Source organism: Pleurodeles waltl, chromosome 6 (genome assembly GCF_031143425.1).
Source record: "Pleurodeles waltl isolate 20211129_DDA chromosome 6, aPleWal1.hap1.20221129, whole genome shotgun sequence".
Classification (NCBI taxonomy): domain Eukaryota; kingdom Metazoa; phylum Chordata; class Amphibia; order Caudata; family Salamandridae; genus Pleurodeles; species Pleurodeles waltl.
Window position 1 is genome coordinate 1,605,224,248 of NC_090445.1, and position 15,717 is coordinate 1,605,239,964.

Consider the following 15,717-nt stretch of genomic DNA (forward strand, 5'->3'; position numbering starts at 1 on the left):
AGAGTGAGAGTATGAGCTTGGTGTCGTCAGCATTGCATATGATGTTGATTCATTGGGCGTGGATGATGCTGGGCAGTAGGGGTCACATGGGCATTGAACAGAATGGGGCTGAGTGAGTATCATTGTGGGTATCCTCAGATGAGGTTGATGACGTCAGTGGTGAAGGGGGCCAGACTAACCCCAGGCTACAGCCTGTCAGGCAGGAGCAAGCCAGCGAAGTATGGGACCTTGGAGGCCAGCTTTGTGCAGCCATTGGACACTGATAAGGCGGAATAAGGTGCCAAAGACTGCAGAAAGATCTAGTAGCATGATGCTGCGGTGCTACTATCATGCAACTATTATGGTGTACTGAAGGTGCAGCTACCAACAAAAAGAATTGCCTAATTGCAAAAGGACAATGTCACCTCTCCTGATAACACCAAACTAATGGGTTGTTTATGTGAAAATGTCATCTCTTGTTTGATTGTGCATCCAGTCATATTGTCCTTCGCGTTGACAAAAAAAAAAAATGTGTAGTTAATTCTAGCTGTATCAGAGTAAAAAAAAATTAATATTTTCTCTACTTTTATATTTTTACCAATTCAAGAATCTACTTAGCCCAGTTCAAATATTTCACAAAAAGGAGGACTGAAGGTCAGAGATATGATCAGCCTATTAGAGGTATCTATAAAAGGTCAAGATGACTTTGACCAAAGAATAGCTTGCTATCCAGTGCCATTCCTGCTGGATAAAGTAGAATGATGTAGTGACCACTTATAATCTCTACTGTCAAGTCATGCTTCTCTCACCAGTGTCAGATCCATGGGATCCTCTTGCTGCTTCTTACTGATGATGAAATGCCTTTATCCTTGCAGTGGTAATGTCTCAGCTGGGTCACTGGAATTAATTTACTTAGTTCTCCCAGGCAAACCATTTCAGAAAATCCAAACCTATGGTGCCCACCTCATATCAGATGAGATGCTTTGACCGCATCAAAACTTCCCTAATGCCCTCTGAAGGGTCCCTTAAAAATGATCTGACTAGAAAGACATATGACTAGTATGCAAGTTTCCATACAACTCAAATCTAGATTGCCTCTCCCATTGTTTCCACCCCTGTCATTCTGCCAGACACATCTAAGTTTTCTCCAAATGAATTTGACCATCTGCTTATTCATCTATGGATATTTGTGAGGATGATGCAGTTTTGTTCAATGCTTGAAGCATTTGTAGCAATTAACCCCAGAACCTGCACCTCAAAACTAATGTCTGGAAAGGATTGAAGACTCACCTTTGTCGAACTGTGCATGGACAATGACAACATAATTTTGTAGATCCCTAAAGCTGTTCTCTCTCTGCTCTGCATGAGGTGTTGATGTACGTTGGATACTCACAGAAATGTCCTAACGCAGCATTAGGAGACAAATCGAGATAGAATAGAAGCAAAATAAATAGCCAAATAAAACTGTTTACACTTTACCTGTTTCTCCTGCAGGTCCCATCTCTCCACAAATCCCTTGATCTCCTTTCTCACCTGAGTACAAAGAAAAAGTGAGAGGACACACTGCGGTGACAAGAACTGCCAGGTTAAAAAAGATAAAGCAAGAAAGAGTAGCATCAACCTGAGGATGTTAATAGATGCATGTCCCTGTAAGCAGAAGAGTAGTGGAAGCACTGGGTGGTTTTTGGTCCTTGCCAAGGGGAATCGTTAATTTTCTCTGACTCAATTTGCTGCAAAGGCCAAAATAAGAGAGTTAGGATATGATACTGTACCTACTCAGAAGACTGGTTGGTGCTTGGACTCCCTGATAGCAACCCATTACTGAAGAGATACAGCAGGTTTGGGCGGCATGTTGATGGCCATGGGTATCTTCTCTACTACTCATTATAGAGAATATTTCTCATGTTTTCCTTGCAGTAATATTAAAATGTTTTACCATCAAACATGGTTGAATTGGTTCTGATGTAGAGTGATTCTTAACCTGTGGTCCGAGGACCCCCTGGGGTCCACGAGGCATACTCAGAGGGTTCACAACAGTATTACGAAAGTAAATAATATTAAAATTAATAAATGTATACAAATAAAAAGCCACATTGAAAATGAAAACACCTTTTTATATTTGATTATAAATTAAACAAAATGTTTCAGCATTTGTTTGATGCATACTTTGCAGACAGTGGTCATTCTGAGGGTGCTGGGAAGTGGGACCCCTGCACTGCCCATGCTTTAGTCTTGGGCAGTGCAGGGGCCCCCAGCACATCCTTACCACCAGCCTTTCCATGTCAGTGAAACTGCCATGGAAAGACTGGTGGTGAGGGGAGTTGTAATCAGCCAGGCAATACTGAGTTCAGCGCCGCCCTGGCTGAGTACAACTATGACCGCCGTCATTCCGTTGGGAACCATGTTCCTGGCGGGGACGGTGGTCCCCCGGCAGGTTTGCCTGCCAGGGTTGTAATTGGGATGTTGGGCCGCCCGAACTGCAGCGGTCCGACCGTCAACGCGAGTGTGGCGGTCCTCACATCGCCACACTTGTAATGAGGCCCACAATATGTGATTCTCCCGCCTTGCTAAATTAGTAGTTCCCCTGCTGCATTGAGAAGGGGGACCACCGATTGGCTACCGGAAGAATGAATAAATGACGGGCCCCTAAGGAAGTGGGCCAAGATATGCAGAATCCAAGCATGAAGGTGTTTACAAATAATGGTCCTAATGTTCTAGTGGAAGTGGAGTAAACAGAATTTCATGTCGAGGGCAAAAGGAATATAAATGGAGAGAAGGGGTGAAATGCACAGAATTTCTAAAACTTCATGAATTTGGCAAAATTAAAAAATATGATGAAAAACGTGTTCAAAATAGATTTTGGGGGCGAGAAACGCAAAAAAATCTATAGAAGTTCTCTTGCAACTTTCTCTTCACAGGATGCTTTAGTCACAGGTAAAGTTAGCAAATTCAGAAACGTAATTTTACACAGCAATAAAATGGTAATTGTGGAGCAATGTCCATAACTATGGACTGAATTAGAGACAGCACATTAAAGCCACGAATCAGGAATAAGGCTGCCAAGAAATTTGAAGGAATGTTTTGAAGGAACTAGAGAAGTCTGGAGAGTAAGGCAGAATAGTCTGTTCGATTGTTCCATACAGTTATTGGTTATTGATCATTTCTTGTTTTCTTGTTTGTGTTTGTAAACTTGATTTCTACTGACTTGCAAACAGAGAAGCTGTGTAGTATCGAATCAAGTACTTGTGCTAAATGGTGTGTTGAAAAGCAATAGAAGTAATGTAAGACACAGTAAATGTGACGACAAATCTTCTGGAGCTGGCAATGTAAGAATGATCTATGATTCTGCTCTTAAATTAATGCCGGATAGATCAACCCTGCTTCTGACATCTTTTTGTTCTATTGGTTAAGCGTGCTTAGGAACAATATTATGGAACTACTGTTTGTAACAACCCTTCACAATTTGCAAAGAAAAGTGTTTTGTTTTAAATTGTTCCATCAGTATTCACATGTGTCAGAGTCAGTTGGAGCATCCCTTGAGTCTCACATCTGGATTTACAAGAACAAGACTAACCCAAAGCTCTATCCACCCACAACACATTGTGTACCGCTTACCATTCACTCCTGGGGGTCCTGTTTCACCCTTGGCACCCGGGGCTCCAGGAAAACCAGGACATCCTTGGAGAACTGCCAGCTTGTCCTGTTCACCCAAACCAATAATTTTTATATCTAAAGAAAGAAACAAGCATCGATGAGAAAAACATTGCTTTGAGATCTTCCCAGGATGTGAAATGTTCATTAATACAGAAGAAATTCATAGGCTATGTGTAAAAAAATTCTAAGAGTTCAAAAGTGCACAAGAAACTACATTGATATGGTGAAAGAATATTTCTACAAAGGTAAACATTGTACACAATATTACATTACAACCATTAACATCATTTCGGGGTAACAGTGAGTTTCAGGCAACTGTCTCCCCACACTCGGCTGCTCTATTTATAGATCCCTACCAGGTGGGAATCTCTGGACTGTGAATAACGCAATATCAGCTCCATTCGCAGGACTCAAGGTTCCTGCTGTGAATGGGGGTCATTCGAAATTTGTTCTGAGTGTGTCTGTCATGCGCCGCATAGAGTGGAGTGGCCACCACTGCGACCTAGCAACCTCTGGCATACAGGCTTGCAGGTCAGAGCTTTACACTGGTAAAGAAAAGAGAGTCCGCCAGTGTAAATATGGTGTTCCCTGAATCTAAATGGAGCGGGGGAATCACAAGTTCAGCAGGGTAGGAGCACCACCAATTTAGGATAGTGTTCCCACTCTGGTAAATTGCAAATAAGGCCCTAAGTCTGACAAACCAATCATGAAGAGGCTTCAACTTGTCAAGATTCCTCAATTAAAAAATAATTTCTCCCAGAACAGAGTTCAGTGTGGTACTGCACCTGCATGTAGGGTAACACTTAGGATCCACGGGACTCCCTCAACCTCCTCCCAGGGTTCACCTTCAGGGGACACACAAACTGGCCGCCACCCTCTATGTGGTGCACAGTCAATGCACCTCCTGAAAGCTTCTTTGTCATTGCTCAAGCATCTGCATATGGTGACATGAGGGAATATACTCTTGTGATTCCACTGGTACACATCTAGTGCTCGTGTGATCCATATTACAGAGGGAGCAGTACAAGCCTCTAAGGTTCCTTCCGTAATTAAAAAAACACCCCTGAGTGCAAACAATGGGCACACAATGGGGCACAAGTTAATGTGAAACAGACAAAGGAAACAAGGAAGGGAAGGTCAGGAGGAAGGGGATAGTGTGCTCTCCCTCCCCAGGGCGTCTGTCCGGAGAGGAGAAAGTGGGTTACAGGGACACTGTAGACATACCCATGTAGATGGGTCAATTCACTCACTGCACCCATCTGCTAGGGGATCTCTGCCCCCCTTTAGAATAGAATTCTACTTGGGAATTCTGCTCCTCATGTCACATAAGTGGGGCCATGTTGTTATTCTGGAGATCACGCTCCACCTCTATGTCTATAATGCTTTAGTTCCACGTACTCAGGGTAATACTAATGTAGGCTGTGAGTAGATGGCAAATTTTCCTAATCTGGGGTTACTGAGGGCCACATAGCAACTTGCCCTCTGTCCAGTTTACCTTTCCCACTATGGCCCTGATTTATACTTTTTGGTGCAAAACTGCACTGATGCAGTTTTGCACCAAAAAGTTTTGCACCGGCTTGCACCATTTCTGTGCACCAGCCGGGCACCATATTTATGGAATGGTGCAAGCCGGTGCAAAGTGTAGGGTAGTGTAAAAAAAAAAAAAATGACATTAGTCTGGTGAGGCTGGCGGTATGGAAGAAGGGAATTTTGCACCAAAAAATGACGTTAAATGACTAACCTGCCTAGAGTCATTTTCTGACGCAAAACCATCCATACCCCATGACTCCCAGGAGTCATGCCCACCACCCCAATGGCCAGCACAGGAAGGGTCCCCTGTGCATGGCCACTGCACCCTGTGCCATGTATGGGGGCCCATTTCAGGGCCCCTGCAGCACTTTAAAAACTAAAATTGAATACCTACCTGTACTTACCTGTACTTAACTGGGATGGGGTCCCCCATCCTCCGCAGTCCCTCCGGTGTGGGTGGGGGTGTCCCTGGGGCCTGGGGAGGGCACCTGTGGGACCATGGAAATAGGCCCATAGGTCCCCTAACGCCTGCCCTGACCCAGGCGTTAAAAAATGGTGCAAAGCAAGCATTGCACCATTTTTTGACCCCTCCTCCCTCCCGTGCACCATTTGTGCACGGGAGTATAAATATGACGTTAAGGCCATAGAGTCATTTTTTGCACGGGAACGCCTACCTTGCATCTCATTAAAGCAAGGTAGGTTTCCACGTCCAAGAAATGACTTTAACTCCATAAATTTGGCGCTAGGCGGGTCTAGCTCCAAAGTATAAATATGGAGTTAGTTTTGCACCGAATTAGAGTAAAACAAATGACGCTAATTCGGTGCAAACAGAGTATAAATATGCCCCTATGTGCTTTAATATAAACCAGGAAATGGCTCAGTAAGCTAAGCCTGTCAGCTGACATCTGATGTGGTCTGTAGGCACAAATTTTAATATTGTTTTTTCAATGCTTACCATCGACTACAAAATCCTCAGCAAGGTCCAATCTACCTTACTTACACCACCTGATCCAGGAAGATCAGAATGGTTTTATCCCACACCGAAACACCTCCCTGAGCATTAGACACCCTAATAGAGTGCTGGTCGAGACCAGGCCAGACATTGCCCTGGGGCAGTGGTTCTGTCTGTAGATTTACATAAGGGCTTTGATACCCTGCAGTGGAGGTACATGCAGACTGTAATGAGCCATATGAACATGGGACCTGAACGGGCCAAGTGGATAACACTGTTATAAGCCAGAGCTCGAGCCCGGATAAGAACTGGGCAGAATATCTTGGACCGCTCAAAATTTGCATGGGCACATGGCAGGGGTGTCCTCTATCCCCCCTGTTATATGCATTGGCCATCGAGCCATTTGGTAGCGCTGTTCGGCAGCAGGAGCAAGACATGGGCATACGGTTCCATGGCAGAGAGCTTAACATCTCCCAATATGAGGAGGACATGCTCCTCTTTTTCCATGATGCCCACACTGGGGTGCCATGAGGGTTCTTGATGTTCCCATACCTGGGAGAGGGGACGTGTTTATGTACCAGGTGGGGGAAATTGTGTGCCTTTCCGGTTAGTGAGGACAACATAGTTCTGCTCCAGGTGATCTGAGATAGTGGCCTTCCCTGAGAGACTCAGATGTTCTGATATCTCAGGATTTTAATTTTCCACGAGGATGCAGAAGCCTGGAGGGTAACCTGGGGAGTGCGCTTAGATCCCTAAGAGCAAATATCGCATTCTGGCGAACACTTAGGCTCCCCTTGATGGCGTGAGTAGCACTTATGAAAATTATCATGTTACCCAGATTACTTTATTATTGTGTGAATCTATCTCTCTGGATACCTCGTTCTTGGTTTTGATCCCTGTTTACCCTGATGAGGGAACTGATCTGGGATGGTGTAGGGCATCACTGCATACTATTCAGCACCTGACAAGGAAGGGTGGACTGGGTGTCCCCAACCTCAAGCTATACCATATAGCAGCGCAAATACAGTGGCTGGTTCACTGGTTCAAAGGCGGCCATAGAGCAGAACTGGGACCCTACGAGCAGACCCAGACCATGGCTGGCTAGTGCCGCTCTTATTGGGGAAATGTCCCACCAGAAGGCCGTCCCAAAAATGATTGTGGATTGTGCTACGATGATGGGCGAAGTTGGCAAAGTTGTACCAGTCCTGCCATTGGCGGGTCTTCCAACACCTTCTGGTGGCCCACTTACGTCCCGAATGTTTCAAGATTGGACTGCCGGAGACATCCTTACAGCCGGGGACTGTTACACGAATGGTAGATTAAGATCACTTGAGAACCTGGTGGCAGATGCAGGGTTGCCCACTTCACATTTCCTTATGTATGCCATGGTGACGGGGTGATTCACGAATTATGGCAGCAAGGACATACCAAACTGCTGGCACATGAGGTTCTGCACATTATCCTGACCTTCTGAAAGGGCCGTAGAGTAGTCTCTTGGTTGTATAAGTCAGTGCAGCTTCAGTCACAGTCAGACCTAGCAAAGCTCCAGGACAGATGGGACATGGTGATGTGTCGGGGCTGCGGGATGGTGAATGGACTAGGGAACTGGAGAGGGTTCATACTGTTTCTTGGAACACCAGCTTTCGTTATACACAGTTCAATTTCCTGCATACGACGTACCTGACACCCCACACCCTTAATACAATAATGGGCACTAACACTCAAAGTGATAACCTTGCTACCAGGACTCCATGCTGATTTTATACACATGATTTGATCATGCCCAAGGTCAATGAGGTTTTGGCAGGGAGTGATGTCTGATCTGGGGCATGCCATGGACCGCGTCCATCTGTGAGAGCTTTAAGTCTGGTTTTTGGACTATCAGTGTCCCCAAAATTGCCCAGTCTGAATGCTAGATTCCTACATCTATCCCTAGTGTGGGTCAGATGTTCCCTGGCCATGCACTGGAAATCTTCTGATGGGCCACCCCACTGCAGATGGCGATCTGAGGTGGAGTGATGAGTTGGGCCAGAGGAGACCGTGCTGAGGGCGGAAGAGGACAGGGGAGTTCGCCAGCACCCAATTGTTAGTGATGGGGCATCCCTCCTTACTGCTTCTACGAGGAGAGTGTGGGAAGGTTAACATCATTTATTGGCTGCCAAAGGGTAGGAGTCATCATAGTTGTCAGGGCGTAAATTGCGCCTGTGTCCCCCGGGATCAAAGGAAAGGAGGCCTGACTGAGGATGAGTAGTGGTCACACGCACATTTAACACTTTTTGGGACACGTGGGCACAGTACTGTATGCCATTTACATAGTTGGGGAGGGAGGAGAGTTTCATTGTATGGTAAGGTTTCATTCGGTTGCTCTTAGGGATGGCTATCCGGAACGAGGTACGAAACTAAGGAGACACACAGCCTGTCCCTTCCTAAATATGAACAGTGATACCAGCAGCTGGTGATACTTTTCAGTAAGGAATATGGAGGGCTACATGTGTCAATTTCATATGCCTGAGACCCTCTTCCATTGTAATCCCTGTAAAACGCAATAAACCAATGTTTAAAAGAAAGCAAATGTGAATGTCGGCAAGGACAATTGAGGTTTATGAAGTTGAGAGGGTACCAGTATACATTAGTAACACGTTTTATTTACAGTGTTTAAAACGGTAAAAACACCCATGAATAAAGCAAGGTATAAAATGAAAAGAAAAAAAAAAGTGAACAGAAATCTGTCTGATGACGTGTACAATTGCTTCCTCTGGCTACATGGTAAGGGAGACTCCCTTGCCGCCAGACAAGAAGGGAGCCGACTGTGCATGTTCTTTCAAGGAAAACATCTGTTCATGTGTGGTCTTGAATTTAATATGCATAATTAAATAAGTGAAAGTATTCTGAAGTTTACACCTACTTGCTTTCCATTGTTTGAAGGTGTACCTTCTAACATTTTCTTAGATTATTTAAAGGAGGAAAGATATGCCATTAAAAACTAATATACACTAGCGTTATTTTGCATATTAAATACCGGTCAATGTCAGCATCCGAGCTCCGAAGAACTTTCCCATGTGTAACTGAGACTGATGACCAATTGGACAAGAGGGAAGTGGGGCAAATAAACGATGCCAGTAAAACAGAAAGCCTGTTGTGTTACCTCACAAAATCTAAGGTGTGTCACATATTTAGGTAGTACCCAGAGCTTGAAAACAATTATTTGAAATGTTAACAACAATCAATGTGCATGGATCAGAAAAGTAGCAAACGTTCAGTTTGTATACAATGCCTAGACGTACTGATTAATTTATTTCTATGCCCTTTCTGAAATTTGGAGATCACAGGACTGAAGTGATAAAAGACCATGGGCCTGATTTAGAGTTTGGCGGACGGGTTACCAGTGGGGCCGGTGGCAGGGGAGGTTTGGGGGGGGTGAAGAGCAGTGCGCGGAGCGGTGGGTGCGGAAGGCAATAAAAAAACATAAATAACTTACCTGCCACCTCCGTGTTCCGCCACTCCAGCAGTCTCTTGTCTTCTTCGTCCCTCCCCAACCAAACCCGACACTTCTCTCGTGCTGTTACACAGAATTAAAGAAGGGCCGGGATTGGCCTGAGTCTGCAGAAATGTCACTCAGGGAGGGAGTGGAACACTGTGCTTGGTCTCCACCCTGCTGTGCAACACAGATAGTCGGAGAGTTCTAAGTGCGCATGTTAGTTTGTCCGGCCTCGGACAGCTGGCCAAACTGACATGCGCACTTAGAAGCACACCACCACTCATCCTCCACTTGCTGACGTGGAGGAGGCTGGACACGCCCTGCCCTACGAAAGTGGAAAAATAAGGGGAAATAAAATACTTTTCTTATCCCTTTATTTTTCTGCTTTCACCAGCAGGGCGATGGTCCTCCGCCATGGCGGAGAGGCCGCCCCTGCTGGTTACTCCATCACAAACAGGACAGATAGCCCATCCACCATATTAAGATTCACTTTGGATATAATGGGAGCATAATACGGTGGGCAGGATATCTGCCATGTTTGTAACGGAGTAACCCCATCTGCCAAACTCTAAATCAGGCCCTAAGTGATTTGCCAAAGGATGAGAGAGACACTTTGAGGCATATTTACAAGACCCATGCACCACAAGAGTATCACTTTTTATAATACTCTGGTGGCGCTGAGTGCAGACCCATCGCTACGAGGCCACAGAAAGCCACTTTGCATGGCTTTTCATGGTCACATAGCTATGGTGTAAGACAACGCAGCCCAAGTCTCTGCATTGCCTTTCTCTGAGTCAGGGGTGACATTCCATGGGCGTTGAAGTTGGTTTTCCCAAGCAACACCCATGGGTTTTAACGCATTCCCAGATTTACAAGGCGCCCCGGGGAGGCGTAACAAGGAGAAAAGTTTTCATTTCTCCTAGTTTTTTCCTCTTTCCATGTGTGCTGTGTTCTGCAGAACACATAGAAAGAGGAAAACGCCTCCATGGATTATTTTTGCACAGGAAGATGCCCCTTCCTGCACAAAAACAGTCCTGCCAACAATGCAGACACCCTTGCACCATGGTGCAAGGGTGCCTGCTTTGGCATTAGGCACCAAATTGTGCACTGGCACTGGCTGAAAATACAGGAATGCACAGTATCTCATAAATATGGTGCATTCCTGCCATTTCAAATTGGCGAAGGGCAGTGTATCAAAATATTGTGCAGCACTGCCCTACGCCAATTTTTTTTCAAATATCCCCTTTGATCTAAAAGTAAAAGTGGGATTTAAACTCAGTCATTCTACTTAGGACAGCCAAAAATCATCCATGTCGAGCAATGTGTCCTACATGCCTCGAGAGTGACCCCTAAATTATCTCTTTATAAGTAACAACCACCATATTTAACTCTGCAGTCAACAAAGGTTTGCATGCACAAAAACACGTCTTTAATAACACCTGAATGCTGTTGGTGAGATTCCCATAGTAGTTTGGTAAGCATTTACTGTCATTCTGGCTCGTTACTCTATATTGTCATGAAACGCCTTGTTATATTGTACAACAGAGGGTGCTTTATCCCATATATTCAAATAGTAAGATACCATGCCTACAATAACACAGGGAACTGAGAGAAGATGAAAGAAAGAAACAAAATGAGAAACTCCAGAGAGCGAACTAACTATGCAGCCAGCTCAAGCTGTTGCTCTAACAGTATGTATTCAACAGACCTCTGCCAGCTCTACACTTCTCCCAACTGCTTTCTAAGTGAGCTAAAATTGATAGATATGAAATCCATAAACCTCTATGTTATTCTTAGTCTTTTATGTTTGTCAGGTTTGCTTGACTGATAAGTGATCGGACAGCATGAACAATGAACATCACCACAAACTAGATGGGTCAGGTCCATCCCCTGCATCTTTTGGTGCCCTCACACTGAGATCAGCCCTTTTTCACACAATATATTATGTTCTGTTTGGTTCCTTTGTTTAGTAACATGGACAGTACGTTGGTAGATACCATGGCCACCAACTCTACAGGCAGGGTTGGTGAGTAGGTGGCTATTGGTAAGAATAAAGAAATAATCAAATTCGGGTGCAGGACTGACCCAGCGCTAAAATTCTCAGAGCACCAGTCATCCAACCAATGTTTAGTCCATATGGAAATTCAGTCTTAATAGTCTGAGAAAAACACGCCTTCTTCAAGATAATCACTCTATAATAATCAGTGGATGAATTTTATTTCACTCAGATACTAGTCATCAAATACAAAACGTGGTCAGAGTAACGTTCGTCAATTGAATATAAGTATGATCAGCACAGCAAACACGTGTTTTGCAAACCAATCACTTCTTCATGGCTGTTAAGTAAAAACAACACATGCTTACAAAAATGTTCATTGTATGAAAATGGCAAATTAAATGAATACAATTCCCTCTCCCTATTTGAAATTAGGATTCATTGGTTTGGATTTGATGACTGGTATCTGAATGATATAAAATTAATTTACTGATTATTACGGAGTGATTATCTTGAAGAAAGAATGTATACTCACACTATTAAGACTGAATTTCCATTCTAGTGAGAATACCTTCACGTGGGTGAGTGCAACTATTTTCAGATGAATATACAATAATACAGATGTATGAGACATATTATGTATTTTTTACAAGACAGGATGACTTCAGTATTATTTGGGTTAAAGGAGAATTTGTGTTGTTGGAACTCACCTGGGCAGGTGTCCGTAGCATGACAAACCACTGTTGCCATCCACCAGAATACAATCAGGTTTGTAGGTGTGAGGCACGTCATGGTTACAGGGGATCTTCTTAAGAGTTTGGCCGGTCTCCCACGTTAGGTCTTTTCTTCTCCAACCCAAGCCTCAGTGTGTGCCTTTCTTCAGTGAGAAATGCTTAAAGTCCAATGATTCTGTGCGGCTATCTCTCGGCCCTTAATCTATCTTGACTTATTCTTCATTCTTATTCCTTATCTTGCTCACACCCAATCCGTCTCTGTGGCAGGTTTATTGCAATATTCTACCTTTGCTACCACTTTCTTGTATGTACTGCAACTTTGATCAATAGCGTTAAAAAGCAACAACTGTGCTTGTGATAGGAGTACCTCACAGTGCCAGACACTTAAAATATACGTGGCCAAAGTTTAGATCTGTACATGGCAGTGACCCTTGACAAAGTTAAAGGCTTCTTTTAGGACCATACTTACACCATCAGACAGAAGAAAAAACTTTAGGAACACGGGTGTAACCACTATATAATTTACTTATGAGGTTGTATGGCAAAATATCGACCCCAATAATACCTACCTGCACTTATAGTGACTCAAAAATGTCAATGACTGTTAGAAATTGGGTCTCTAGTTGGGAGAGGTATGCGCCCTGTTCAAGTAGGGACCACAATCCTAGTCAGGGCAAGTCAGATACATACCCTAAATCAACATGTGTTCACCCTCTGGAAGCTTGGCACAGAGCAGTCAGGCTTAACTTAAGAGGCAACGTGTAAAGTATTTGTGCAACACTTAAATTACAGTAACACAGTGGAAACACCCAAAAACTCCACACCGGCTTAGGAAAATAGAGAATATCTATCTGAGTAAAACAAGGCCAAAATGACGAAAATCGAATAAGTATAACTCAAGATATGAATTTGTAAAGAATAAACTGTAATGTAGTGCTTAGAAGTCAATAGCGCTAAAAGGTTACTTGAGGTTGCGCTAGACCGGAGTAAATCCAAAGTTCAGGCCAACTGCGATAGAGGGCAGGCCAGGTACAAGACCCACACAGGGCTCGTTGAAAAAATACCTTGGATGGAGCAAGTGTCAGTGTTCAAGGCTCAATGCATTGGTTCTGATCCGCACAGGCTGGTAGATGTGTCGTCATTGAGCCTCGCAGTCGGGTCCCATGTTGTCATCAAACCCCTTTCAATGCATGCAATGCAGCGATGTTGAACCGCCCAGCAACATCCTTGGATCAGTGCTGTGTCATTGTCAAACTTCGCAGTCAGGTCTGAGCTGTTTTTGAATCTGCAATGCATCAGCATTGGAGTGCACTGCGTCAGTTCCGAGCAGTGAACACCCTGGATGCATCACTTTTTCTACAAAACAGCTACAGAACCTATTTATCGGGCCCAGGACTGGGGTGGCACTTCAGGCAAGGAAGGACTGACAGTTGGGACAGTTGGTAGAGTCCAGCAGCAGAAGTAAAGTAAAAAATGAAGCCTTTGATGGCCCTGAGACTTCAAGAACAGGGGGTAAGCCAGCAAGCTTTTTGAGACACTTGGGTTCAAGGATGTAGAGCACAGGTCCAGTCCCTTTCACTTCAAGACAAGAAACAGCAGGCCAACACAGCAAAGCAGTTAGCAAAGTGGCAGTCCGTCCTGCAGAACAGCAGCTCTTCTTTCAGGAAGAATATCCTTGGTTTCAGCAAAGTTCTGATTTGGTGGTCTTTGGGGTCCAGTACTTATACCCAGTTCAGAAGTGGGGAAGACTTAAAAGAGAGGCATTGGAAGTGCACAAGGCCCCTGCCCTTCCTTCCCTAGCTTCAGGCACTCCACAGAAGGGTATGCAGCAATTTGTGTGAGGAAAGGCACAGCCCTATTCACATGTGTCAGCTCCTGCCTCCCATCTAGCCCAGGAAGGCCCATCAGCCTGGTGATTGGCCATCAGGATGTAAACGCATACCCCAGCTCCCTTTGTGTGTGACTGTGAAAAGAGAATGTCCAAAGCACAGTGGTCACCCACCCTAGACGTGTATTCAGAGACAGGCAGAGGCACAGAATGGTTAAAGTAAGAAAATATAAACTTTCTAAAAGTGGCATTTTCAAACCTACAATTTAAAATTCGACTTCACCATAAGTTGTGATTTTAAATTGTGAGACCTGAGACACCACACTCCAAATTTCTATCTTTTCCCAATTGGAAGTTGCACTTAAAGCTGCTTCAAGTTAACCTCAATGTTAACCTATGGAAGAGATAGGCCTTGCAGTAGTGATAAACAAATGTGACATTTTTCACTAGCACGACATGTTAAACTTAAAAGCACATGTCCAACTTTTTTAAATACACTGAACCCTGCCCCTGGGGCTAACTAGGGCCTACCTAAGAGGTGACTTATATGTAATAAAAAGAAAGTCTTGGGTCTGGAAAGTGAGTGTACTTACCAGGTCAAAATATCAGTTTAAGACTGTGCACAGGCTCTGCAGTGGCATTCCCGAGCCATGTTTAAAGAGCTACGTAGTGGATGGCACAATCAGTGCTGCAGGCCCACTAGTAGCATTTAATTTAGAGGCCCTGGGCACATATATTGCACTTTACTAGGGGCTTACAAGTAGATTAAAAATGCCAATTGTGGATGTCAGTCTCACTGTGTTTAGAGTACAGAGCACCTTCACTTTTTGCACTGGTTAGCAGTGATAAAGTACCCAGACTAAATCAATCAATCAATCAATCAAAAAAATGTAGCGCGCTACTCACCCGAAAGGGTCTCAAGACGCTGTGGGGGGGAGGGGGAAGCCGTATTACTGCTCAAAAAGCCATGTTTTTTGGTGCTTTCTGAAAGTCAGGAGGTCCTGGGTCTTGCGTAGGTTGGCGGGGAGGGAGTTCCAGTTCTTGGAGGCGAGGTAGGAGAAGGATCTGCCTCTGGAGGTGGTACGTTGGATGCGTGGGACTGTGGCGAGGGCGAGGTCAGCAGAGCGGAGGAGACGAGTGGGTGTGTGGAAGTTCACTCGTTCGTTGAGGTAGGCTGGTCCAGTGTTGTGGAGGGATTTGTGAGCATCCTGAGGACTTTGAAGGTGATCCTTTTTTTGATGGGCAGCCAGTGAAGGGATCTGAGGTGAGCGGAGATGTGTTCGTGGCGTGGGAGAGTGAGGATGAGACGTGCGGCTGCGTTCTGGATACGCTGGAGTTTCTGCTGAAGCTTGGCTGTGGTACCAGCGTAGAGGGCGTTTCCGTAGTATAATCTGCTGCTGATGAGTGCCTGATGAGTGCCTGGGTGACGGTTTTTCTGGTTTCTATGGGAATCCATTTGAAGGTCTTCGGTAGCATGCGAAGGGTGTTGAAACAGGCAGATGATATGGAGTTGATTTGCTGGGCCATGGAGAGAGATGAGTCTAGGATGATACCGAGGTTGCATGC

The 15,717-nt window shown here is 44.7% G+C and overlaps 1 protein-coding gene across 1 annotated transcript in view; it reads right to left on the bottom strand.

Annotated features, from left to right (window-relative positions):
* Positions 1–12,471, bottom strand: part of LOC138301222 (ficolin-1-B-like) — a 129,738-nt gene extending 117,267 nt beyond the window's left edge. Inside the window, exons 1-3 of the mRNA XM_069241467.1 lie at positions 12,300–12,471; positions 3,595–3,708; positions 1,459–1,512 (exon numbers count right to left, since the gene is read on the bottom strand). Coding sequence (XP_069097568.1) covers positions 1,459–1,512; positions 3,595–3,708; positions 12,300–12,381 — 250 coding nt within the window. The 5' untranslated portion in view covers positions 12,382–12,471. The remainder of the gene's footprint in view (positions 1–1,458; positions 1,513–3,594; positions 3,709–12,299) is intronic.
* Between the last annotated feature and the right edge of the window lie 3,246 nt (positions 12,472–15,717).